This window comes from Somniosus microcephalus, chromosome 12 (genome assembly GCF_052327205.1).
Source record: "Somniosus microcephalus isolate GS21.2 chromosome 12, FLI_Smic_1.0, whole genome shotgun sequence".
Lineage (NCBI taxonomy): Eukaryota > Metazoa > Chordata > Chondrichthyes > Squaliformes > Somniosidae > Somniosus > Somniosus microcephalus.
In genome coordinates, this window is record NC_140998.1 from 5,428,644 (window position 1) to 5,455,514 (window position 26,871).

Here is a 26,871-nt window from a genome sequence, read left to right on the forward strand (position 1 = left end):
AAATATATATTTTTATATATATATGCTCATTTCTCCAATTTATTTGGAGAAGGACAGGCTGCTGTTTAAAGGGACGATTAGTTTCCTGCTACTTTGCCACATGATAATTCTCATTTTATTTATGTAAAGAAATACACCAGATAGAATATGATAAACTCTGCCTTTTGCTCTCGCGGTGCGCACAGTCCAAAGCTCAGGGCCCTCCATCCCGGTCGAGCAGCTGCTAGCGCTTGGGGGGAGCTGGCCGGCTCCTCAGCGTCTTGCACTTGGGGATGTGACTGTCAGCCACGTTGCGTTCGAAGCGCCGGCTGCAGTGGGGACACTGCACGTAGTCGGGGTGGAGGGTGGGCGGGAGGGCTGCCACCTTCCCCTTCTTACCCCGGTAGATGGCCAGCTCGATCTGCTGCGCCGCATGCAGCATCCGGATGAAGGAGTCGTGTTTCTGCTTCCAGTTTACTTTCTTCGCCACGGAAGTCGGAGAAATGGGGAGGGAAAAGAGATCAAGCGTCAAAATTAACGTCACTCACACAAAATCCTTGACACAACATCGCACACCGACTTGAGGAATTGGTGCCTCTGATCCACAGGACAATCTGCACATTCAGTGACTCACGGAGTGGGCCAGGAACTTAAACATGCTCAACCTGTACTGGTACAGTACTGGTGGGGACAGGTCTGTCACTATAACACTGGGGTACAGTACTGGTGGGGACAGGTCTGTCACTCTGTAACACTGGGGTACAGTACTGGTGGGGACAGGTCTGTCAGTCTATAACACGGGTACAGTTCAGGTCTATTGGTGATGGAGTGGCTCTGAGGGTGTCTATAGAAACATAGAAGGAGCAGGAGTAGGCCATTCGGCCCCTCGAGCCTGTTCTGCCATTTAATGAGATCATGGCTGATCATCCAAATTCAGTACCCTGTCCCTGCTTTCTCCCCATATCCCTTGATCCCTTTAGCCTTAAGAAATATATCCAACTCCTTCTTGAATATATTTAATGTATTGGCCTCTACTGCCTTCTGTGGGAGAGAATTCCACAGGTTCACCGCTCTCTCGGTGAAGAAATTCCTCCTCATCTCTGTCCTAAATGGCTTACCCCTTATCCTTAGACTGTGACCCCTGGTTCTGGACTCCACCGCCATAGGGAACATCCTTCCTGCATCTAGTCTGTCTAGTCCTGTTAGAATTTTATAAGTTTCAGTGAGATCCTCTCTCATTCTTCTAAACTCCAGCGAGTATAAGCCCAATTGACCCAATCTCTCTTCATGTGCCATTCCTGCCATCCCAGGTATCAGTCTGGTGAATCTTCACTGCACTCCCTCCATGGCAAGAACATCCTTCCTCAGATAAGGCGACCAAAACTGCACACAATACTCAAGGTGTGGTCTCACCAAGGCCCTGTACAACTGCAGCAAGACATCCTTGTTCCTGTACTCGAACCCTCTCGCTATGAAGGCCAACATACCATTTGCCGCCTTAACCGCCTGCTGCACCTGCATGCTTACCTTCAGTGACTGGTGCACAAGGACACCCAGGTCTCGTTGCACTTCCCCTTTTCCCAATAATTGCCGTTCATATAATAATCTGCCTTCCTGTTGTTGCCACCAAAGTGGATAACCTCACATTTATCCACATTATACTGCATCTGCCATACATCTGCCCAATCACCCAACCTGTCCAAATCATACTGGAGCTTCTCTACATCCTCCTCACAGCACACACGCCCACCCAGCTTTGTGTCGTCTGCAAACTTGGAAATATTACATCTAGTTCCCTCGTCTAGATCATTAATATATATATTGTGAATAGCTGGGGTCCTAGCACCGATCCCTGCGGTACCCCACCAGTCACTGCCTGCCACTCGGAAAAAGACCCATTTATTCCAACTCTTTGCTTCCTGCCTGCCAACCAGTTCTCTATCCAAGTCAGTACCTTATCCCCAATCCCATGTGCTTTAACTTTGCACGCTAGTCTCTTATGCGGGACCTTATCGAAAGCCTTCTGAAAGTCCAAATACACCACATCCACTGGTTCTCCCTTATCCTACCAGTTACATCCTCAAAAAATTCCAGTAGATTAGTCAAGTGCGATTTACCTTTTGTAAATCCATGTTGACTTTGTCCGATCCTGTCACTGTTTTCCAACTGTTTATTGGTGATGGAGGGACTCTGAGGGTGTCTATCGGTGATGGAGGGACTCTGTGTTGTTAAAAAAGTACAGGTTTCTGGCCTGTATGTCACCCATTGCCCACAGCAGTGGCCCCTGTGTGGAGTGTTTTGCTGCTGAGCCCAACTGACCAGATTTGATATAATGTTAAATAACAACAGAAAATGCTGGAAACACGCAGCAGGTCCGGCACCATCGATGGAGAGAGAAACAGAGTTAACGTTTCAGGATGCTGCCTGACCTGCTGAGTGTTGCCAGCGTTTTCTGTTGTAATTTCAGATTTCCAGCATCCACAGTATTTTGTGATTGTATTTGATACAATGTTGGGGGTTAGCTGGTTGATTTCTTCCATGGGTGTTGCGCCTGTTGAACAGAGGAAGGAGCATGGAAACAAATGCAGCAGTGCCTGGGGTTGATCACTTGCCGTCCAGCACTCCCGGACAGCCCATGGTGAAACATCGCTGTGGAAAGCTGCAGATTGGGTTTGGATGGTCCTGACGCTTCCTGGTCAAACTGCCTGCCAGCACTTATTGTGTGTACTTAGGCGTGAAGCATGGAAGGGGAATTGGGTGAAGAATGGAAGGGGAATTGGGTGAAGAATGGAAGGGGAATTGGGTGAAGAATGGAAGGGGAATTGGGTGAAGAATGGAAGGGGAATTGGGTGAAGAATGGAAGGGGAATTGGCAGGTGGTTACTTGCCCTCGAACCGTATCCAGGATGGAATTTTACACTTCAGGAGATGAGGATTACTTGAGACTTTGGTTAATTATAGGGTCAGTAAAGACCCGTTGCCCTTTCCTTACCGGTGCCGGCTTGATTGGGTGGCAGCACTGATAATTTTCCAAATCAGTTCCTTTCGCTCTCTTTTGTGCAGAATCGTAGATTTTCCTCCTTCGTTTGTAAACTTTCTGACATATTTCGGTGTGTGTGGCGATTCGATCCAGAACAAACCTGCGGCCACAATAAAAGCAGTGAATCTTCTCCTCCGGAGAATAATGTCCGTTCCACTCTGTCCCCTTGTTCTGTGGTGAGTCCCTGAAATGTGCTCTGTCATCTCCATCATCCTCTGTGTCATCCCTTGCTTCACTTGTAATCTCTTTATAATCTGCGAATGGATTTGAATGATCAGTATATTCCTCTGAGGATCGTATATCAAAGCTGTCTTCAATCTGTTCTGCCCCTTTACAGTTGCCTCGAGTTTTCATCTTGTGTGATTTTTCACTTCTGCTCTTCACTTCTTTGTGATCACCAACATCTCTTACACTCTCTCTTTTAAGTCTTTCTCTCTCCCTCTGCTTTGCTTCTTTTTCCATTTCAACCAATCTCTCTTTCTCTTCCCTCTCTCTTTCTGCCCTCTCTCTTTCTGCCCTGTCTCTTTCTGCCCTCTCTCTCTGTGACCTCTCTCTTTCTGCCCTCTCTCTCTGTGACCTCTCTCTCTCTGACCTCTCTCTCTCTGACCTCTCTCTCTCTGGCCTCTCTCTCTCTGACCTCTCTCTCTCTGACCTCTCTCTTTCTGCCCTGTCTCTTTCTGCCCTCTCTCTCTGTGACCTCTCTCTTTCTGCCCTCTCTCTCTGTGACCTCTCTCTTTCTGCCCTCTCTCTCTGTGACCTCTCTCTTTCTGCCCTCTCTCTCTCTGACCTCTCTCTCTCTGACCTCTCTCTCTCTGACCTCTCTCTCTCTGGCCTCTCTCTCTCTGACCTCTCTCTCTCTGACCTCTCTCTCTGTGACCTCTCTCTCTCTGACCTCTCTCTCTCTGGCCTCTCTCTCTCTGCCCTCTCTCTCTGTGACCTCTCTCTCTGTGACCTCTCTCTCTCTGACCTCTCTCTCTGTGACCTCTCTCTCTCTGACCTCTCTCTCTCTGACCTCTCTCTCTCTGCCCTCTCTCTCTCTGACCTCTCTCTCTCTGACCTGCCCCTTTCCGGCCCCACTACTTTCACCATATTTTTCTCTTCCACCTCTTCTTCCTCTACTTCATCCCTTTGCAGCTGAATTTGTCTCAGTTCTTCCTCTCTTTTCCTCAGTCTTCCTTGGATAAGACTCTCCTTCTTACAAATCTCCAGGTCTATGTTCTGTCTGCCGTTTTCCTGAATATTTTGGGACTCCTTGGGCTCCTGTCCTTCAGTACAGAGCGAACTATTATGCTGACTACTCCTTTGCCTCGACTGAAGCGGCGACGGTGAATCTTCCAGCGGTCTCAGCGCCAGGCACCTTTCCCTGGTCCTTACGTGGGATCTGCTGGAGTGACACTTCTCCTTGGACTCTTTTGGTGGAGAAGGTCTGAATGTAACAGCTGGCCACATGGGAGCATCCAGGGGTATTAAACTCCTCCAATCGTAAGATTCTCCTTCAAGGTTTAAGATGTCCCCGAGACCAGAGATTTTCCGATCGATGGGCCTCAGAGGATGAGACCTGTCGATGCCGGCGCTCCTTTTGCCTTGTGGGCCGAGTGCAACATGTGTCCACCCTGAATCCTGGTCCTCTGAGGACAGCTGTTGCACAAGTGTTGAGCCAGCTGCAGAATGCTCCTCGATGCCTGGGTTCCTGCAGGATGCTGACTGAGCTTCCAGGAGGCAGGTGGTTCTGAGCCGGTACAGAGCCTCTTGATACTGCTGCTTATAGATGGCCATTAACTTCACCTGTTTCTCTCTCTCCAGTTTCTGTTGGAACTGGCATTTCAGCCGGTCCAGTTTAGTCTGTGGTGTGGCGAGCTGGGCATCATCGACCCCTCGACTGATGGGTGGAAGTTTGCTGGAGGTCTGATTTTTGTCGTAAGGGGACAGAGGGTCAATCTGAAGATAAGGACCCATTTCCCAATCAGCCATTAACACGCCCAGGAACCTGTGGTGGAAACACACTCAAGTTAAACTGGTTGCCAGAATCGGTCAGGAGAGAGCTAGAACTAGACGTTCTCAGAGAGCTTCACCTCCAACTAATCACCAGTAATGGCAGAAGTGGCTCAATGGCTGCACTCTCACTAGGCAGATGGTCGCGGGTTCAAGCCTCACTCTAAAGACTTGAGCACATAATCCAGGTCGACACTCCAGTGCTGTATCAAGGGAGTGCTGCACTGTCGAAGGGGCAGTACTGAGGGAGCGCTGCACTGTCGGAGGGGCAGTACTGAGGGAGCGCTGCACTGTCAGAGGGGCAGTACTGAGGGAGCGCCGCACTGCCGGGGGGGCAGTACTGAGGGAGCGCCGCACTGTCGGGGGGGCAGTACTGAGGGAGCGCCGCACTGTCGGAGGGGCAGTACTGAGGGAGCGCCGCACTGTCGGATGATCAGTACTGAGGGAGCGCCGCACTGTCGGAGGAGCAGTACTGAGGGAGCGCTGCACTGTCGGAGGGGCAGTACTGAGGGAGTGCTGCACTGTCAGACGTGCAGGTGGAGCTAAAAGATCCCACGGCACTATTTGAAGACGAGCAGGGGTGTTCCCCCTGGTGTCCTGGGGCCAATATTTATCCCTCAACCAATATCACTAAAACAGATTATCTGGTTATTTATTTGACTGCTGTTTGGGGGATCTTGCTGTGCGGAAATTGGCTGGCGTGTATCCTACATTACAACAACATCTAAACTTCAAAAGTACTTCAGTGGCTGTGAATCGCTTTGGGATGTCCCGAGATGGTGTAAGGCGCTGTAGAAATGTAATTAATTCTTACTTTCTTTTCGCGTTAATGGCGTAACTGCACTCATTTAACTCGAGTGATAACTAATGTCTGACAATGATTGACAGTGAATGATCCATATCCAATTCATAACCACGTGTGTGTCCTTTCCACATCCGTAGACTTGAATAAGGAGGCCATTCATATCTGTCCTGGCCCATTGGAAGAGCATCCCAAATCTAATCCCGCAGTCGCACTCTCTCCCCATAGCCCTGTATCAATCCCAAATCTAATCCCATTGCCTCGCTCTCTCCCCATTGCCCTGTATCAATCCCAAATCTAATCCCATTGCCTCGCTCTCTCCCCATTGCCCTGTATCAATCCCAAATCTAATCCCACTGCCCCGCTCTCACCCCATCGCCCTGTATCAATCCCAAATCTAACCCCACTGCCCCGCTCCCTCCCTATAGCCGTGTATCAATCCCAAATCTAATCCCACTGCCCCGCTCCCTCCCGATAGCCGTGTATCAATCCCAATTCTAATCCCACTGCCCCACTCTCCCCATAGCCCTGTATCAATCCCAAATCTAATCCCACTGCCCCGCTATCTCCCCATAACCCTGTATCAATCCCAAACTAATTCCACTGCCCTGCTCTCTCCCCATAGCCCTGTATCAATCCAAAACTAATCCCACTACCCCGCTCTCTTTCCGTAGCCCTGTATCAATCCCAAAGTAATCCGACTGCCCTGCTCTCTCCCCATAGCCCTGCATCATTCCTAACCTAGTCCCACTGCCCTGCCCTGCCCATAGCCCTGTATCAATCCCAAGCTAATCCCACTGCCCCGCTCCCTCCCTATAGCCGTGTATCAATCCCAATTCTAATCCCACTGCCCCACTCTCCCCATAGTCCTGTATCAATCCCAAATCTAATCCCACTGCCCCGCTATCTCCCCATAACCCTGTATCAATCCCAAACTAATTCCACTGCCCTGCTCTCTCCCCATAGCCCTGTATCAATCCAAAACTAATCCCACTACCCCGCTCTCTTTCCGTAGCCCTGTATCAATCCCAAAGTAATCCGACTGCCCTGCTCTCTCCCCATAGCCCTGCATCATTCCTAACCTAGTCCCACTGCCCTGCCCTGCCCATAGCCCTGTATCAATCCCAAGCTAATCCCACTGCCCCGCTCTCTCCCCATAGCCCAGTATCAATCCCAAACTGATCCCGCTGCCCCGCTCTCTCCCCATAGCCCTGTATCAATCCCAAACTAGTCCCACTGCCCCGCTCTCTCCCCATAGCCCAGTATCAATCCCAAACTAATCCCACTGCCCCGCTCTCTCCCGTGGCCCTGTATCAATCCCAAACTGATCCCACTGCCCCACTCTCTCCCCATAGCCCTGTATCAATCCCAAACTAATCCCACTGCCCCGCTCTCTCCCCATACCCTGTAACAATCACAAACTAATCCCACTGCCCCGCTCTCCCCCCATTGCCCTGTATCAATCCCAAACTAATCACACTGCCCCGCTCTCTCCCCATAGCCCTGTATCAATCCCAAACTAGTCCCACTGCCCCGCTCTCTCTCCGTAGCCCTGTATCAATCCCAAACTAATCCGACTGCCCGATCTCTCCCCATTGCCCTGTATCAATCTCAAACTCATCCCACTGCCCCGCTCTCTCCCCATAGCCCTGTATCAATCCCAAACTAGTCCCACTGCCCCGCTCTCTCTCCGTAGCCCTGTATCAATCCCAAACTAATCCGACTGCCACGCTCTCTCCCCATAGCCCTGTATCAATCCCAAACTAATTCCACTGCCCGATCTCTCCCCATTGCCCTGTATCAATCTCAAACTAATCCCACTGACCGTTCTCTCCCCATAGCCCTGTATCAATCCTAAACTAATCCCACTGCGCCGCGCTCTCCCCATAGCCCAGTCTCAATCACAAACTCATCCCACTGCCCTGATCTATCCCCATAGCCTTGTATCAATGCCAAACCATTACCACTGCCCTGATCTCTCCCAATGGCCCTCTATCAATCCTAAACTAATCCCACTGCCCTGCTCTCTGCCTATAGCTCTGTATCAATCCCAAACTAATCCCATTGCCCCGCTCTCTCCCCATTGCCCAGCATCAATCCCGATCTAACCCCACTGCCCTGCTCTCTCCCAATAGCCCTGTATCAATCCTAATCTACACCCACTGCGCTGCTTTCTCCCCATAGCCCTGTATCAATCTCTAACTGATCCCACTGCCTCGCGCTCTCCCCATAGGCCTGTATCAATCCCAAACTAAGCCCACTGACCCGCTCTCTCCCCATAGCCCTGTATCAATCCCAAACTAGTCTCACTGCCCTGTTCTTCCCATAGCCCTGTATAAATCCCAAACTGATCTCACTGCCCCACTCTCTCCCCATAGCCCTGTATCAATCTCAATCAACTCCCAGTCCCGCTCTCTCCCCATAGCCCTGTATCAATCCCAAACTAGTCTCACTGCCCTGTTCTTCCCATAGCCCTGTATAAATCCCAAACTGATCTCACTGCCCCACTCTCTCCCCATAGCCCTGTATCAATCTCAATCTACTCCCAGTCCCGCTCTCTCCCCATAGCCCTGTATCATTCCCAAACAAATCCCACTGCCCGGCTGTCTCCATAGACCTGTATCAATTGTAAACGAATCCCATTGCCCCGCTCTCTCCCCATTGCCCAGCATCAATCCTGATCTAATCCCACTGCCCTCCTCTCTCCCCATAGCCCTGTATCAATCCCAAACTAATCCCACTGCCCTGATCTCTCCCCATAGCCCAGTATCAATCACAAACTAATCCCACTGCCCTGATCTCTCCCCATAGCCCTGTATCTATCCCAAATAAATCCCACTGCCCTGCTCCCTCTCCATAGCTCTACATCAATCCCAAACTAATCATACTGCCCGGCTCTCTACCCATAGCCCTGTTTCAATCCCAAACTAATCACACTGCCCTGATCTCTCTCCATAGGCTTGTATCAATGCCAAACTAATACCACTGCCCTGATCTCTCTCCATAGCCTTGTATCAATGCCAAACTAATACCACTGCCCTGATCTCTCCCAATGGCCCTGTATCAATCCTAAACTAATCCCACTGCCCTGCTCTCTGCCTATAGCCCTGTATCAATCCCAAACTAATCCCATTGCCCCGCTCTCTCCCCATAGCCCTGTATCAATCCCAAACTAATCCCACTGCCCCACTCTCTCCGCATAGCCCTGTATCAATCCCAAACTAATTCCACTGCCCTGCTCTCTCCCCATAGCCCTGTATCAATCCCAAACTAATCCGACTGCCACGCTCTCTCCCCATAGCCCTGTATCATTCCCAAATAAATCCCACTGCCCTACTCCCTCTCCATAGCTCTACATCAATCCCAAAATAATCATACTGCCCGGCTCTCTCCCCATAGCCCTGTATCAACCCCAAACTAACCCCACTTCCCTGCTCTCTCCCCATAGCCCTGTATCAGCCTCAAACTAATCCCACTGCCCTGCTCTCTCCCCATAGCCCTGTATCAATCCCAAACTAATCACACCGCACCGCGCTCTCCCCATAGCCCAGTATCAATCACAAACTTATCCCACTGCCCTGATCTCTCCCCATAGCCTTGTATCAATGCCAAACTAATACCACTGCCCTGCTCTCTCCCCATAGCCCTGTATCAATCCCAAACTAATCACACCGCACCGCGCTCTCCCCATAGCCCAGTATCAATCACAAACTTATCCCACTGCCCTGATCTCTCCCCATAGCCCTGTATCAATGCCAAACTAATACCACTGCCCTGATCTCTCCCAATAGCCCTGTATCAATCCCAAACTAATCCCATTGCCTCGCTCTCTCCCCATTGCCCAGCATCAATCCCGATCTAACCCCACTGCCCTGCCAACTCCCGATAGCCCTGTATCAATCTCTAACTGATCCCACTGCCCCACTCTCTCCCCATAGCCCTGTATCAATCCCAAACTGGTCCCACTGCCCCACTCTCTCCCCATAGCCCTGTATCAATCTCTAACTGATCCCACTTCCCCAATCTCTCCCCACAGCCCTGTATCAATCTCTAACTGATCCCACTGCCCCACTCTCTCCCCAAAGTCCGGTATCCATCCCAAACTAATCCCGCTGCCCCGCTCTCTCCCCATTGCCCAGCATCAATCCCGATCTAACCCCACTGCCCTGCTCTCTCCCAATAGCCCTGTATCAATCCCAAACTAATCCCACTGCCCCGCTGTCTCCCCACAGCCCTGTATCAATCACAAGCTAATTCCGCTGTCCCGCTCTCTCCCCATTGCCCAGCATCAATCCCGATCTTACCCCACTGTCCCGCTCTCTCCCCATAGACATGTATCAATCCCAAACTAATCCCACGGGCCCGCTCTCTCCCCATAGCCCTGTATCAATCCCAAACTAATCCCACTGCCCTGCTCTCTCCCCATAGCCCTGTATCAATCCCAAACTAATCCCACTGCCCTGCTCTCTCCCCATAGCCCTGTATCAATCCCAAACTATTCCTACTGCCCCGCGCTCTCCCCATAGCCCATTATTAATCACAAACTAATCCCAGTGCCCTGACATCTCCCCATAGCCCTGTATCAATCCCAAACTAATCCCACTGCCCTGCTCTCTCCCCATAGCCCTGTATCAATCCCAAACTAATTCCACTGCCCTGCTCTCTCCCCATAGCCCTGTATCAATCCCAAACTAATCCCACTACCCCGCTCTCTTTCCGTAGCCCTGTATCAATCCCAAAGTAATCCGACTGCCACGCTCTCTCCCCATAGCCCTGTATCATTCCCAAATAAATCCCACTGCCCTACTCCCTCTCCATAGCTCTACATCAATCCCAAAATAATCATACTGCCCGGCTCTCTCCCCATAGCCCTGTATCAACCCCAAACTAATCCCATTGGCCCGCTCTCTCCCCATAGCCCTGTATCAGCCTCAAACTAATCCCACTGCCCCGCTCTCTCCCCATAGCCCTGTAACAATCCCAAACTAATCCCACTGCCCCCCCTCTCCCCATAGCCCTGTATCAATCCCAAACTAATGCCACTGCCCCCCCTCTCCCCATAGCCGTGTATCAATCTCTAACTGATCCCGCTTCCCCAATCGCTCCACACAGCCCTGTATCAATCTCTAACTGATCCCACTGCCCCACTCTCTCCCCAAAGTCCGGTATCCATCCCAACCTAATCCCGCTGCCCCGCTCTCTCCCCATAGCCCTGCATCATTCCTAACCTAGTCCCACTGCCCTGCCCTGCCCATAGCCCTGTATCAATCCCAAGCTAATCCCACTGCCCCGCTCTCTCCCCATAGCCCAGTATCAATCCCAAACTGATCCCACTGCCCCGCTCTCTCCCCATAGCCCTGTATCAATCCCAAACTAGTCCCACTGCCCCGCTCTCTCCCCATAGCCCAGTATCAATCCCAAACTAATCCCACTGCCCCGCTCTCTCCCCATAGCCCTGTATCAATCCCAAACTGATCCCACTGCCCCACTCTCTCCCCATAGCCCTGTATCAATCCCAAACTAAGCCCACTGCCCCGCTCTCTCCCCATAGCCCTGTAACAATCACAAACTAATCCCACTGCCCCGCTCTCCCCCCATTGCCCTGTATCAATCCCAAACTAATCACACTGCCCCGCTCTCTCCCCATAGCCCTGTATCAATCCCAAACTAGTCCCACTGCCCCGCTCTCTCTCCGTAGCCCTGTATCAATCCCAAACTAATCCGACTGCCACGCTCTCTCCCCATAGCCCTGTATCAATCCCAAACTAATTCCACTGCCTGATCTCTCCCCATTGCCCTGTATCAATCTCAAACTAATCCCACTGACCGTTCTCTCCCCATAGCCCTGTATCAATCCTAAACTAATCCCACTGCGCCGCGCTCTCCCCATAGCCCAGTCTCAATCACAAACTCATCCCACTGCCCTGATCTCTCCCCATAGCCTTGTATCAATGCCAAACTAATACCACTGCCCTGATCTCTCCCAATGGCCCTCTATCAATCCTAAACTAATCCCACTGCCCTGCTCTCTGCCTATAGCTCTGTATCAATCCCAAACTAATCCCATTGCCCCGCTCTCTCCCCATTGCCCAGCATCAATCCCGATCTAACCCCACTGCCCTGCTCTCTCCCAATAGCCCTGTATCAATCCTAATCTACACCCACTGCGCTGCTTTCTCCCCATAGCCCTGTATCAATCTCTAACTGATCCCACTGCCTCGCGCTCTCCCCATAGCCCTGTATCAATCCCAAACTAAGCCCACTGACCCGCTCTCTCCCCATAGCCCTGTATCAATCCCAAACTAGTCTCACTGCCCTGTTCTTCCCATAGCCCTGTATAAATCCCAAACTGATCTCACTGCCCTGATCTCTCCCCATAGCCCTGTATCAATCTCAATCTACTCCCAGTCCCGCTCTCTCCCCATAGCCCTGTATCAATCCCAAACTAATCCCACTGCCCCGTGCTCTCCCCATAGCCCAGTATCAATCACAAATGAATCCCACTGCCCTGATCTCTCCCCATAGCCCTGTATCATTCCCAAACAAATCCCACTGCCCTATTCCCGCTCCATAGCCCTGTATCAATCCCCAAACTAATCCCGCTGCCTGGCTGTCTCCATAGACCTGTATCAATTGTAAACGAATCCCATTGCCCCGCTCTCTCCCCATTGCCCAGCATCAATCCTGATCTAATCCCACTGCCCTCCTCTCTCCCAATAGCCCTGTATGAATCCCAAACTAATCCTACTGCCCTGATCTCTCCCCATAGCCCGGTATCAATCCCAATCTACTCCCAGTCCCGCTCTCTCCCCATAGCCCTGTATCAATCACAAACTAATTCCAATACCCCGATCCCTCCCCATAGCCCTGTATCAATCCCAAACTAATCCCACTGCCCTGATCTCTCCCCATAGCCCTGTATCTATCCCAAACTAATCCCACTGCCCTGCTCTCTCCCCATAGCCCTGTATCTATCCCAAACTAATTCCACTGCCCTGCTCTCTCCCCATAGCCCTGTATCAATCCCAAACTAATCCAACTGCCACGCTCTCTCCCCATAGCCCTGTATCAATCCCAAACTAATCCCACTGCCCCGCTCTCTCCCCATAGCCCTGTATCAATACCAAACTAACCCCACTGCCCTGCTCGCTCCCCATAGCTCTACATCAATCCCAAAATAATCATACTGCCCGGCTCTCTACCCATAGCCCTGTTTCAATCCCAAACTAATCACACTGCCCCGCGCTCTCCCCATAGCCCAGTATCAATCACAATCTTATCCCACTGCCCTGATCTCTCTCCATAGCCTTGTATCAATGCCAAACTAATACCACTGCCCTGATCTCTCCCAATGGCCCAGTATCAATCCTAAACTAATCCCACTGCCCTGCTCTCTGCCTATAGCCCTGTATCAATCCCAAACTAATCCCATTGCCCCGCTCTCTCCCCATTGCCCAGCATCAATCCCGATCTAACCCCACTGCCCTGCTCTCTCCCGATAGCCCTGTATCAATCTCTAACTGATCCCACTGCCCCACTCTCTCCCCATAGCCCTATATCATTCTCTAACTGATCCCACTGCCCCGCTCTCTCCCCAAAGTCCGGTATCCATCCCAATCTAATCCCGCTGCCCCGCTCTCTCCCCATTGCCCAGCATCAATCCCGATCTAACCCCACTGTCCCGCTTTCTCCCCATAGACATGTATCAATCCCAAACTAATCCCACGGGCCGGCTCTCTCCTCATAGACCTGTATCAATCCAAAACGAATCCCACTGCCCTGCTCTCTCCCCATAGCCCTATATCAATCCCAAACTAATCCCACTGCCCTGCTCTCTCCCCATAGCCCTATATCAATCCCAAACTAATCCCACTACCCCGCTCTCTCCCCATAGCCCTGTATCAATCCCAAACTAGTCCCACTGCCCCGCTCTCTCCCCATAGCCCTGTATCAATCCAAATCTACTCCCAGTCACGCTCTCTCCCCATAGCCCTGTATCAACCCAAACTATTCCTACTGCCCCGCGCTCTCCCCATAGCCCATTATCCAGCACAAACTAATCCCACTGCCCTGATATCTCACCATAGCCTTGTATCAATGCCAAACTTTTTACCACTGCCCTGATCTCTCCCCATAGCCCTCTATCAATCCTAAACTAATCCCACTGCCCCGCGCTCTCCCCATAACCCTGTATCAATCCCAAACTAATTCCACTGCCCTGCTCTCTCCCCATAGCCCTGTATCAATCCAAAACTAATCCCACTACCCCGCTCTCTCTCCGTAGCCCTGTATCAATCCGAAACTAATCCGACTGCCACGCTCTCTCCCCATAGCCCTGTATCTTTCCCAAATAAATCCCACTGCCCTACTCCCTCTCCATAGCTCTACATCAATCCCAAAATAATCATACTGCCCGGCTCTCTCCCCATAGCCCTGTATCAACCCCAAACTAATCCCATTGCCCCGCTCTCTCCCCATAGCCCTGTATCAGCCTCAAACTAATCCCACTGCCCCGCTCTCTCCCCATAGCCCTGTAACAATCCCAAACTAATCCCACTGCCCCCCCTCTCCCCATAGCCCTGTATCAATCCCAAACTAATGCCACTGCCCCCCCTCTCCCCATAGCCCTGTATCAATCTCTAACTGATCCCGCTTCCCCAATCGCTCCACACAGCCCTGTATCAATCTCTAACTGATCCCACTGCCCCACTCTCTCCCCAAAGTCCGGTATCCATCCCAACCTAATCCCGCTGCCCCGCTCTCTCCCCATAGCCCTGCATCATTCCTAACCTAGTCCCACTGCCCTGCCCTGCCCATAGCCCTGTATCAATCCCAAGCTAATCCCACTGCCCCGCTCTCTCCCCATAGCCCAGTATCAATCCCAAACTGATCCCACTGCCCCGCTCTCTCCCCATAGCCCTGTATCAATCCCAAACTAGTCCCACTGCCCCGCTCTCTCCCCATAGCCCAGTATCAATCCCAAACTAATCCCACTGCCCCGCTCTCTCCCCATAGCCCTGTATCAATCCCAAACTGATCCCACTGCCCCACTCTCTCCCCATAGCCCTGTATCAATCCCAAACTAATCCCACTGCCCCGCTCTCTCCCCATAGCCCTGTAACAATCACAAACTAATCCCACTGCCCTGCTCTCCCCCCATTGCCCTGTATCAATCCCAAACTAATCACACTGCCCCGCTCTCTCCCCATAGCCCTGTATCAATCCCAAACTAGTCCCACTGCCCCGCTCTCTCTCCGTAGCCCTGTATCAATCCCAAACTAATCCGACTGCCACGCTCTCTCCCCATAGCCCTGTATCAATCCCAAACTAATTCCACTGCCCGATCTCTCCCCATTGCCCTGTATCAATCTCAAACTAATCCCACTGACCGTTCTCTCCCCATAGCCCTGTATCAATCCTAAACTAATCCCACTGCGCCGCGCTCTCCCCATAGCCCAGTCTCAATCACAAACTCATCCCACTGCCCTGATCTCTCCCCATAGCCTTGTATCAATGCCAAACTAATACCACTGCCCTGATCTCTCCCAATGGCCCTCTATCAATCCTAAACTAATCCCACTGCCCTGCTCTCTGCCTATAGCTCTGTATCAATCCCAAACTAATCCCGCTGCCCGGCTCTCTCCATAGACCTGTATCAATCCCAAACTAATCCCACTGCCCCACTCTCTCCCCATAGCCCTGTATCAATCCCAATCTACTCCCAGTCCCGCTCTCTCCCCATAGCCCTGTATCAATCCCAAACTAATCCTACTGCCCCACTCTCTCCCCATAGCCCTGTATCAATCACAAACTAATTCCAATACCCCGATCCCTCCCCATAGCCCTATATCTATCCCAAACTAATTCCACTGCCCTGCTCTCTCCCCATAGCCCTGTATCATTCCCAAATAAATCCCACTGCCCTACTCCCTCTCCATAGCTCTACATCAATCCCAAAATAATCATACTGCCCGGCTCTCTACCCATAGCCCTGTTTCAATCCCAAACTAATCACACTGCCCCGCGCTCTCCCCATAGCCCAGTATCAATCACAATCTTATCCCACTGCCCTGATCTCTCTCCATAGCCTTGTATCAATGCCAAACTAATACCACTGCCCTGATCTCTCCCAATGGCCCAGTATCAATCCTAAACTAATCCCACTGCCCTGCTCTCTGCCTATAGCCCTGTATCAATCCCAAACTAATCCCATTGCCCCGCTCTCTCCCCATTGCCCAGCATCAATCCCGATCTAACCCCACTGCCCTGCTCTCTCCCGATAGCCCTGTATCAATCTCTAACTGATCCCACTGCCCCACTCTCTCCCCATAGCCCTATATCATTCTCTAACTGATCCCACTGCCCCGCTCTCTCCCCAAAGTCCGGTATCCATCCCAATCTAATCCCGCTGCCCCGCTCTCTCCCCATTGCCCAGCATCAATCCCGAGCTAACCCCACTGTCCCGCTCTCTCCCCATAGACATGTATCAATCCCAAACTAATCCCACGGGCCGGCTCTCTCCTCATAGACCTGTATCAATCCAAAACGAATCCCACTGCCCCGCTCTCTCCCCATAGCCCTATATCAATCCCAAACTAATCCCACTGCCCTGCTCTCTCCCCATAGCCCTGTATCAATCCCAAACTAGTCCCACTGCCCCGCTCTCTCCCCATAGCCCTGTATCAATCCAAATCTACTCCCAGTCACGCTCTCTCCCCATAGCCCTGTATCAATCCCAAACTATTCCTACTGCCCCGCGCTCTCCCCATAGCCCATTATCCAGCACAAACTAATCCCACTGCCCTGATATCTCACCATAGCCTTGTATCATTGCCAAACTTTTTACCACTGCCCTGATCTCTCCCCATAGCCCTCTATCAATCCTAAACTAATCCCACTGCCCCGCGCTCTCCCCATAACCCTGTATCAATCCCAAACTAATTCCACTGCCCTCCCTCTCCCCATAGCCCTGTATCAACCCCAAACTAATCCCACTACCCCGCTCTCTCCCCATAGCCCTGTATCAGCCTCAAACTAATCCCACTGCCCTGCTCTCTCCCCATAGCCCTGTATCAATCCCAAACTAATCCGACTGCCACGCTCTCTCCCCATAGCCCTGTATCTTTCCCAAATAAATCCCACTGCCCTACTCCCTCTCCATAGCTCTACATCAATCCCAAAATAATCATACTGCCCGGCTCTCTCCCCATAGCCCTGTATCAACCCCAAACTAATCCCATTGCCCCGCTCTCTCCCCATAGCCCTGTATCAGCCTCAAACTAATCCCACTGACCCGCTCTCTCCCCATAGCCCTGTATCAATCCCAAACTAATCCCACTGCCCCCCCTCTCCCCATAGCCCTGTATCAATCCCAAACTAATGCCACTGCCCCCCCTCTCCCCATAGCCCTGTATCAATCTCTAACTGATCCCACTGCCCCGCTCTCTCCCCAAAGTCCGGTATCCATCCCAAACTAATCCCGCTGCCCCGCTCTCTCCCCATAGCCCTGCATCATTCCCAACCTAGTCCCACTGCCCTGCCCTCCCCATAGCCCTGTATCAATCACAAGCTAATCCCACTGCCCCGCTCTCTCCCCATAGCCCAGTATCAATCCCAAACTGATCCCACTGCCCCGCTCTCTCCCCATAGCCCTGTATCAATCCCAAACTAATCCCACTGCCCCGCTCTCTCCCCATAGCCCTGTAACAATCCCAAACTAATCCCACTGCCCCACTCTCCCCCCATAGCCCTGTATCAATCGCAAACTAGTCCCACTGCCCCGCTCTCTCTCCGTAGCCCTGTATCAATCCCAAACTAATCCCACTGCCCCACTCTCTCCCCATAGCCCTGTATCAATCCCAAACTAACCCCACTGCCCCGCTCTCTCCCCATAGCCCTGTATCAATCCCAAACTAATCCCACTGCCCCACTCTCTCCCCATAGCCCTGTAACAATCCCAAACTAACCCCACTGCACCGCTCTCTCCCCATAGCCCTGTATCAATCCCAAACTAATTCCACTGCCCTGCTCTCTCCCCATTGCCCTGTATCAATCCCAAATTGATCCCACTGCCCCGCTCTCTCCCCATAGCCCTGTATCAATCCCAACCTAATCCCACTGCCCCGCTCTCTCCCCGTAGCCCTGTAACAATCCCAAACTAACCCCACTGCCCTGCTCTCTCCCCATAGCCCTGTAACAATCCCAAACTGATCCCAGTGCCCCGCTCTCTCCCCATAGCCCTGTAACAATCCCAAACTAATCCCACTGCCACGCTCTCTCCCCATAGCCCTGTAACAATCCCAAACTAACCCCACTGCCCTGCTCTCTCCCCATAGCCCTGTAACAATCCCAAACTGATCCCACTGCCCCGCTCTCTCCCCATAGCCCTGTAACAATCCCAAACTGATCCCACTGCCCCGCTCTCTCCCCATAGCCCTGTATCAATCCGAAACTAATCCCACTGCCCCGCTCTCTCCCCACAGTCCTGTATCAATCCCAAACTAATCCCACTGCCCCGCTCTCTCCCCATAGCCCTGTAACAATCCCAAACTGATCCCACTGCCCTGCTCTCTCCCCATAGCCCTGTAACAATCCCAAACTGATCCCACTGCCCCGCGCTCTCTCCCCATAGCCCTGTATCAATCCCAAACTAACCCTACTGCCCCGCTCTCTCCCCATAGCCCTGTGTCTTCCTCTGCCTCGACCACTCCCTGTGTAAAGAGATTTCTCCTAACCTCTCTCCTCACTCTCTCAGTGACAATTTGAAATCGATGACCGCTCGTCACTTATTCCCCAACCAGAGGAAACGGTCTTTCCCAATTCACTGATCAAAACCCTTCATCATTTGAAAAAAATTGGATTAAATCTCTACTCAGCCTTCTCTGCTGCATGGGAAGATTCCGAGTTTCCCAAGTCTCTCCTCAAAACTAGTTTCCCTGGTGAATCCACACTGTCCTCACTCTGTGGCTTCAGTCTCCTTTATATAATGGGGCACCCAAAGCTGTACACAGTCTCTAACTGTGGTTTACATTATCATCATTTTATAAATACTAATTAAAAAAATATAAATGTACCTTATACTTTATATTCCTAGTTATAAAACCCAAATTCTATTTACTGTTTTAACATAAGAACATAAGAAATAGGAGCAGGAGTCGGCGATACGGCCCCTCGAGCCTGCTCCGCCATTCAATACGATCATGGCTGATCTTCTGCCTCATCTCCACTTTCCCGCCTGATCCCCATGTCCCTTGATTCCCCTAGAGTCCAAAAATCTATCAATCTCAGCCTTGAATATAATTTCTTTCTTTCTCTCTTGAATATACTCAACAATTCAGAATTCACAGCCCTCTCAGGCAGAGAATTCCAAAGATTCACAACCCTCTGAGTGAAGAAATTCCTCCTCACCTCAGTCTTAAATGGCCTACCCCGTACCCTGAGACTATGCCCCCTAGTTCTAGACACTCCAGCCAAGGGGAAACAACCTCTCAGCATCTACCCTGTCAATCCCCTTCAGAATCTTATATATTTCAATGAGATCACCTCTCATTCTTCTAACTCCAGAGAGTATCGGCCCATTCTACACAATCTCTCCTCATAGGACAGCCCTCTCATCCCAGGAATCAATCTAGTGAACCTTCGTTGCACCGCCTCCAAGGCAAGTATATCCTTCCTTAGATAAGGAGACCAGAACTGTGCCCAGTACTCCAGGTGTGGTCTCACCAAGGCCCTGTACAATTGTAGCAAGACTTCCTTACTCTTATACTCCAACCCCCTTGCAATAAAGGCCAACATGCCATCTGCTTTCCTAATTTCCTGCTGTACCTGCATGCTAAATATCTGTGTTTCCTGTACGAGGACACCTAAATTTCTCTGAACACCAACATTTAATCGTTTCTCACCATTTAAAAAATATTCTGTTTTTCTATTCTTCCTACCAAAGTGAATAACCTCACATTTCTCCACATTAAACTCCATCTGCCACCTTACTGCCCACTTACCTAACTTGTCTGTATCCCTTTGCAGGCTCTTTGTGCTCTCCTCACAGTTCACTTTCCCACCTAGAGGCCGGTGTCGGGAGCAGCAGGAGAGCGGCGTTACAGTAAGTATTTAAACTCACTTTCGCAGGCTTTTTTCAGAGGCTTACCAATCTCGCAGACCGGCGGCGGCGTTCCAGAGCCACGTCATGATTCAAAAAGTGACATGGCCAAGAGGAAGCAGCTGATTGGGTGAGTACGGCCAGGTGAGTATTTATACTACTCTATAGTTTGACAGTTAAGGTTAATAGTTTATAAAGTTTAGAAGGTCTTACTTTTTGTGGTTTATAGGTTCTAGGGTCTCTGTTGCATAGCGGGGAGTGCTAGTAAACAAGGGCCCTTGAGTATATCATTTAATTGAAGTGTAATTAGTGGTATTGATTTGATTTAATTTAATTTAATTAACTAAAGGGTAAGTCATGGCAGCACAACTCGGCCCCGTGGCATGCTCCTCCTGCACTATGTGGGAAATCAGGGTCACTTTCTGTATCCCTGGCGACCATGTGTGCGGGAAGTGTATCCAGCTGCAGCTACTGGCAGACCACATTGTGGCGCTGGAGCTGCGAATGGATACATACTGGAGCATTCGCATTGCTGAGGACGTCATGGATAGCACGTTTAATCAGTTGGTCATACCGCAGGTAAAGGCTGCACAGGCAGGAAGGGAATGGGTGACCACCAGGCAGAGTAGTAGGCACAGGCAGGTATTGCAGGGGTCCCCTGTGGCCATCCCCCTCTCAAACAGATATACCACTTCGGATATTGTTGGGGGAGATGGCTTATCGGGGGAAGGCAGCAGCAGCCAACTACCTGGCACCATGGGTGGTCCTGCTGCACAGGATGGGAGGAAAAAGAGCGGGAGAGCTATAGTGATAGGAGATTCTATTGTAAGGGGGATAGATAGGTGTATCTGCGGCCGCAAACGAGACTCCAGGATGGTATGTTGCCTCCCTGGTGCAAGGGTCAAGGATGTCTCGGAGCGGCTGCAGGGCATTCTGGAGGGGGAGGGTGAACAGCCAGTTGTCGTGGTGCATAAAGGTACCAACGATATAGGTAATAAATGGGATGAGGTCCTAAAAGCTGAATATAGGGAGTTAGGAGGTAAATTAAAACAAAGGACCTCAAAGGCAGTAATCTCAGGATTGCTACCAGTGCCACGTGCTAGTCAGAGTAGAAATAGAAGGATATTTCAGATGAATACGTGGCTAGAGGAATGGTGCAAGAGGGAGGGATTCAAATTCCTGGGACATTGGAACCGGTTCTGGGGGAGGTGGGACCAGTACAAAACGGACGGTTTGCACCTGGGCGGGACCGGGACCGATGTCCTAGGGGGAGTGTTTGCTAGTGCTCTGGGGGAGGGTTTAAACTAAAATGGCAGGGGGTTGGGAACCTGTGCAGGGAGACAGAGGAAAGGGAAGCAATGATAGAAACAAAAGACAGGAAGGAGAAAAGCAAAAGTGGAAGGCAGAGAAATCAAGGGTGTAAATCAAACAGGGCCACAGTAAATAATAATTTTAAAAGTAGTAAGAGGGTTAAAAAAACAAGCCTGAATGCTTTTTGTCTTAATGCGAGGAGCATTCGTAATAAGGCGGATGAATTAGCTGCGCAAATAGATGTAAATGGATATGATATAATTGGGATTATGGAGACATGGCTCCAGGGTGACCAAGGCTGGGAACTCAACATCCAGGGGTATTCAATATTCAGGAAGGACAGGCAAAAAGGAAAAGGAGGTGGGGTAGCATTACTAGTTAAAGAGGAGATTAACACAATAGTAAGGAAGGATATTAGCTCTGATGATGTGGAATCTGTATGGGCAGAGCTGAGAAATACCAAGGGGCAGAAAACGTTAGTGGGAGTTGTATACAGACCCTCAAACAGTAATGCTGAGGTTGGGGATGACATTAAATGGGAAATTAGAGACGTGTGCAATAAGGACACAGCAGTTATCATGGGTGACTTTACTCTACATATAGATTGGACTAACCAAATTAGTAACAATACCCTGGAGGAGGAATTCCTAGAGTGTATACGCCATGGTTTCTGGGACCAATATGTCGAGGAACCAGCTAGAGATCAGGCCATCTTAGACTGGGTATTATGTAATGAGAAAGGATTAATTAGCAATCTTGTTGTGCGAGGCCCCTTGGGGAGGAGCGATCATAATATGATAGAATTCTTCATTAAAATGGAGAGTGAAGTAGTTGACTCAGAGGCTAGGGTCCTGAATTTAAATAAGGGAAACTATGATGGTATGAAACACGAATTGGCTAGCATGGATTGGGGAATGTTACTTAAAGGGTTGACAGTGGATAGGCAATGGCAAACATTTAAAGATCACATGGATGAACTACAGAATTTGTTCATCCCTGTTTGGCATAAAAATAAAACAAAAAAGGTGACTCAACCATGGCTAAGAAGGGAAATTAGGGATAGCATAAGATCCAAGGAGAGGACATATAAATTGGCCAGAAAAAGCAGTAAACCTTAGGATTGGGAGCAGTTTAGGGTTCAGCAAAGGAGGACAAAAGGATTAATTAAGAGGGGGAAAATAGAGTATGAGAGGAAGCTTGCAGGGAACATAAAAACTGACTGTAAAAGCTTCTATAGATATGTGAAGAGAAAAAGATTGGTGAAGTCAAGCGTAGGTCCCTTGCAGTCAGAATCAGGGGAATTTATAATGGGGAACAAAGAAATGGCAGACCAATTAAATACATACTTTGGTTCTGTCTTCACAAAGGAGGACACAAATAACCTCCCAGAGATGTCGGGGACCATAGGGTCTAATGAGAGGGAGGAACTGAAAGAAATCAGTATTTGTAGGGAAATGGTGTTAGGGAAATTGATGGGATTGAAGGCCGATAAATCCCCAGGGCCTGATAATCTACATCCTAGGGTACTTAAGGAAGTGGCCCTAGAAATAATAGCATTGCTGGTCATCTTCCAAAATTCTATAGACTCTGGAACAGTTCCCATGGATTGGAGGGCAGCTAATGTAATCCCATTATTTTAAAAAGGTGGTCGAGAGAAAATGGGGAATTATATGACATCGGTAGTGAGGAAAATGCTAGAGTCCATTATAAAAGATGTAATAGCAGAGCACTTGCAAAACAGTGACAGGATCAGACAAAGTCAACATGGATTTACAAAAAGTAAATCGTGCTTGACTAATCTACTGGAATTTTTGGAGGATGCAACTGGTAGAATAGATAAGGGAGAACCAGTGGATGTGGTGTATTTGGACTTTCAGAAGGCTTTCGATAAGGTCCCTCATAAGAGATTAGCGTGCAAAGTTAAAGCACATGGGATTGGGGATAAGGTACTGACTTGGATAGAGAACTGTTTGGCAGACAGGAAGCAAAGAATTGGAATAAATGGGTCTTTTTCCAAGTGACAGGCAGTGACTCGTGGGGTACCACAGGGATCGGTGCTAGGACCCCAGCTATTCACAATATATATATATCGAGGGAATTAGATGTAATAGCTCCAAGTTTGCAGACAACACAAAGCTGGGTGAGCGTGTGTGCTGTTTGGAGGATGCCGAGAAACTCCAGTATGATTTGGACAGGTTGGGTGATTGGACAGATGCATGGCAGATGCAGTATAATGTGGATAAATGCGAGGTTATCCACTTTGGTGGCAAAAACAGGAAGGCAGATTATTATCTGAATGGCAATAAATTGGGAAAAGGGGAAGTGCAACGAGACCTGGGTGTCCTTGTGCACTAGTCGCTGAAGGTAAGCATGCAGGTGCAGCAGGCGGTTAAGAAGGCAAATGGTATGTTGGCCTTCATAGCGAGAGAATTCGAGTACAGGAGCAAGGATGTCTTGCTGCAGTTATACAGGGCCTTGGTGAGACCACACCTCGAGTATTGTGTTCAGATTTGGTCGCCTTATCTGAGGAAGGATGTTCTTGCCATGGAGGGAGTGCAGCAAAGATTCACCAGGCTGATACCTGGGATGGCAGGAATGACGTATGAGGAGAGATTGGGTCAATTAGGCTTATATTCGCTAGAGTTTAGAAGAATGAGAGGGGATCTCAATGAAACTTATAAAATTCTAACAGGACTGGACAGACTAGATGCAGGAAAGATGTTCCCGATGGCCGGGGAGTCCAGCACCAGGGGTCAGTCTAAGGATAAGGGATAAGCCATTTAGGACTGAGATGAGGAGGAATTTCTTCACCCAGAGAGTGGTGAACCTGTGAAATTCTCTACCACAAAAGGCAGTTGAGGCCAATTCATTAAATATATTCAAGAAGGAGTTAGATATATTTCTTAAGGCTAAAGGGATCAAGGGATATGGGGAGAAGGCAGGGACAGGGTACTGAGTTTGGATGATCAGCCATGATCTCATTAAATGGCGGAGCAGGCTCGAGGGGCCGAATGGCCGACTCCTGCTCCTATCTTCTATGTTTCTAGTTTTTTATCATCAGCAAACTTGTATACATTGCACTCGGTCCCTTCATCTAAGTCATGCTAAGTTTTCTAGGTGTTTATCAGTCCACACTCAGCCTTTCAGGGAATTATATATTCGAAACCCTCAGTCTCCCTACTCATTCAAACTCTTCAGTCTCTTCACATTAAGTGTTGACACCTAATGCTAGTTTTTCCTCACAAAACGTTTCAGCTCTCACTGCTCGACATTAAACTGCATCTGCACCCTGTCTGCCCTATTCCAGTAACCTGTCAACATTGGCTCACTGGGTAGCACTCTCACTTCTGAGTCAAAAGTTTGTGGGTTCAAGTCCCACTCCAGAGACTTGAGCACATAATCCAGACTGACACTCACAGTGTGGTACTGAGGGAGCGCCGCACTGTCGGAGGGGCAGTACTGAGGGAGCACTGCACTGTTGGAGGGGCAGTACTGAGGGAGCGCCGCACTGTCAGAGGACAGTACTGAAGGAGTGCCGCCCTGTTGGAGGGGCAGTACTGAGGGAGTGCCGCACTGTCGGAGGGGCAGTACTGAGGGAGCGCCGCACTGTCGGAGGAGCAGTACTGAGGGAGCGCCGCACTGTCAGAGGGGCAGTACTGAGGGAGCGCTGCACTGTCGGAGGGGCAGTACTGAGGGAGCGCTGCACTGTCGGAGGGGCAGTACTGAGGGAGCGCTACACTGCTGGAGGGGCAGTACTGAGGGAGTGCTGCACTGTCGGAGGGGCAGTACTGAGGGAGCACTACACTGCTGGAGGGGCCGTCTTTCAGATCAGACCAAGGCCCGGTCTGCTCTCTCAGGTGGATGTAAAAGATCCCATGGCATTATTGGAAGAAGAGGAGGGGAGTTCTCCCCAGTGTCCTGGGGCCAATATTTATCCGCAAATAACATCACTACAGAAACAGATTATCTGGTCATTTATCTCATTGCTGCATTCCCATTCCCTCATTCAGTCTCAGTCTCTCCCATTTATTCCGTACAGAAGGCGGATTCCAGCTCGGTTTACGAGAGGAAGTCGGTTGTGAGTTCGGGTTTCACTCACCTGTGTCACTGCGGCAAACTTCATCCGGACTCCCGGACTCTGGCTCCGAGCTGAAAGATGCTGGCGTTTCCAGCCCTGCCGTCTATCATTACCCCCACACCCCCTGCCCCTCACCCCCTGCCTCTCACCCCCTGCCCCTCACCCCCTGCCTCTCACCCTGCCTCTCACCCCCTGCCTCACCCCCTGCCCTTCACCCCCTGCCTCACCCCCTGCCCTTCACCCCCTGCCCCTCACCCCCTGCCTCTCCCCCTGCCTCTCCCCCTGCCTCTCACCCCCTGCCTCTCACCCTGCCTCTCACCCCCTGCCTCTCACCCCCTGCCCCTCACCCCTGCCCTTCACCCCCTGCCTTTCTCTCTCTCTGCCCCTCTCCCACTGCCCCTCACCCCCTGCCTCTCACCCTGCCTCTCACCCCCTGCCCCTCACCCCCTGCCTCACCCCCTGCCCTTCACCCCCTGCCTTTCTCTCTCTCTGCCCCTCTCCCCCTGCCCCTCACCCCCTGCCCCTCACCCCCTGCCTCTCACCCCCTGCCTTTCTCTCTCTCTGCCCCACTTTCTCTCTCAGTTCCAGTAACTCTCGGGTCCGTCAGTTTCTCTTCCTGCCGCTTGTTTACATCTGTTGCCTGGAGACACTTTGACGTCACAAAAATGATTGCAGTTTCTGAAAGGAACCAAAAAAAAGCGGCAACTGGATCCATCCCATAATAGACAAGGGCCTAGAAATTCACTTGGGCGCGGGCAGCTCGCTCGCGCCCAAAAGTTAGCGCTGGGCGGGGAGGCATTAGCGCACGCCGTATATTCGTCTTCTGCGCCCCAATTCGGAAGCGGGCGCTATACCAGGGTGTGCCCGCCTCCGTTTGGGGCGCTGCAACTGAATATCGGCGCGCTAGTTGCCGCAGCGCCACCCGATGCGGTGCGGCAGGCTGCGGTACTGCAGGCCTCCTCCTTCTCTTAAGGGGGAGGTGCCTGCAACGGCCGGAGCCCCGATCGCGAGTGCCGGCAAAAGAGCCCGGCACAACGGAGAAGTGCCGGGCTCCACGGAAACCAGCCGGCAATGCCGCGGGGGGGGGGTGGAGGAGGCCGGGGAAGGAGGTGCGGGCAGGCGGCCGCCGAAAAAGCGGCCGGCCGCACCTTCCGCTTTAAAGCGCCCCACTATGGCAGCAGGACGGCCCCGTTTTCTGGTCGCTGTTTGCGCCCGCTTCGGAGGAGGCGGCCGCAAATAAATATGGGGATCGGTGCGGTTTCGGGGCGTTACGGGCCACCGCGCACACCGATGACGTCATCGGTCCCGGCACAGCGCTAACGGCTACCGCCGCCAATACCGCTGCACTCAATTTCCGCGCTATCACCCTGCCGGCGCAAAAGACCTCTTTAGGCGCTAAGTGGGCGCAAGGCCCACTGAATTTCTAGGCCAAGGTGTGGAGATGCCGGTGTTGGACTGCGGTGGACAAATGTAAGAAGTCACACAACACCAGGTTATAGTCCAACAGCTTTATTTGAAGTCACAAGCAGCGCTCCGAAAGCTTGTGATTTCAAATAAAGCTGTTGGACGATA

The 26,871-nt window shown here is 51.0% G+C and overlaps 2 protein-coding genes across 7 annotated transcripts in view; both read right to left on the minus strand.

The window, feature by feature from the left end:
• Positions 1 to 26,871, minus strand: part of ift43 (intraflagellar transport 43 homolog (Chlamydomonas)) — a 269,145-nt gene that overhangs the window by 111,253 nt on the left and 131,021 nt on the right. The window lies entirely within an intron of this gene.
• On the minus strand, positions 90 to 25,430 carry LOC147108992 (uncharacterized). 2 transcript variants are annotated; one of them, XM_086002536.1, is made up of 4 exons: positions 25,321 to 25,430; positions 3,806 to 5,005; positions 2,971 to 3,670; positions 90 to 460 (listed from the first exon to the last, which is right to left on the minus strand). In XM_086002536.1, the coding sequence occupies exons 2-4, from the start codon at positions 4,987 to 4,989 to the stop codon at positions 224 to 226; spliced, it is 2,121 nt and encodes a 706-aa protein (XP_085858662.1). In that variant the 5' UTR covers positions 4,990 to 5,005; positions 25,321 to 25,430; the 3' UTR covers positions 90 to 223. The 2 variants fall into 2 exon arrangements, with proteins under 2 accessions (XP_085858662.1, XP_085858661.1); XM_086002535.1 differs by having other exon boundaries at positions 2,971 to 5,005; positions 25,321 to 25,429.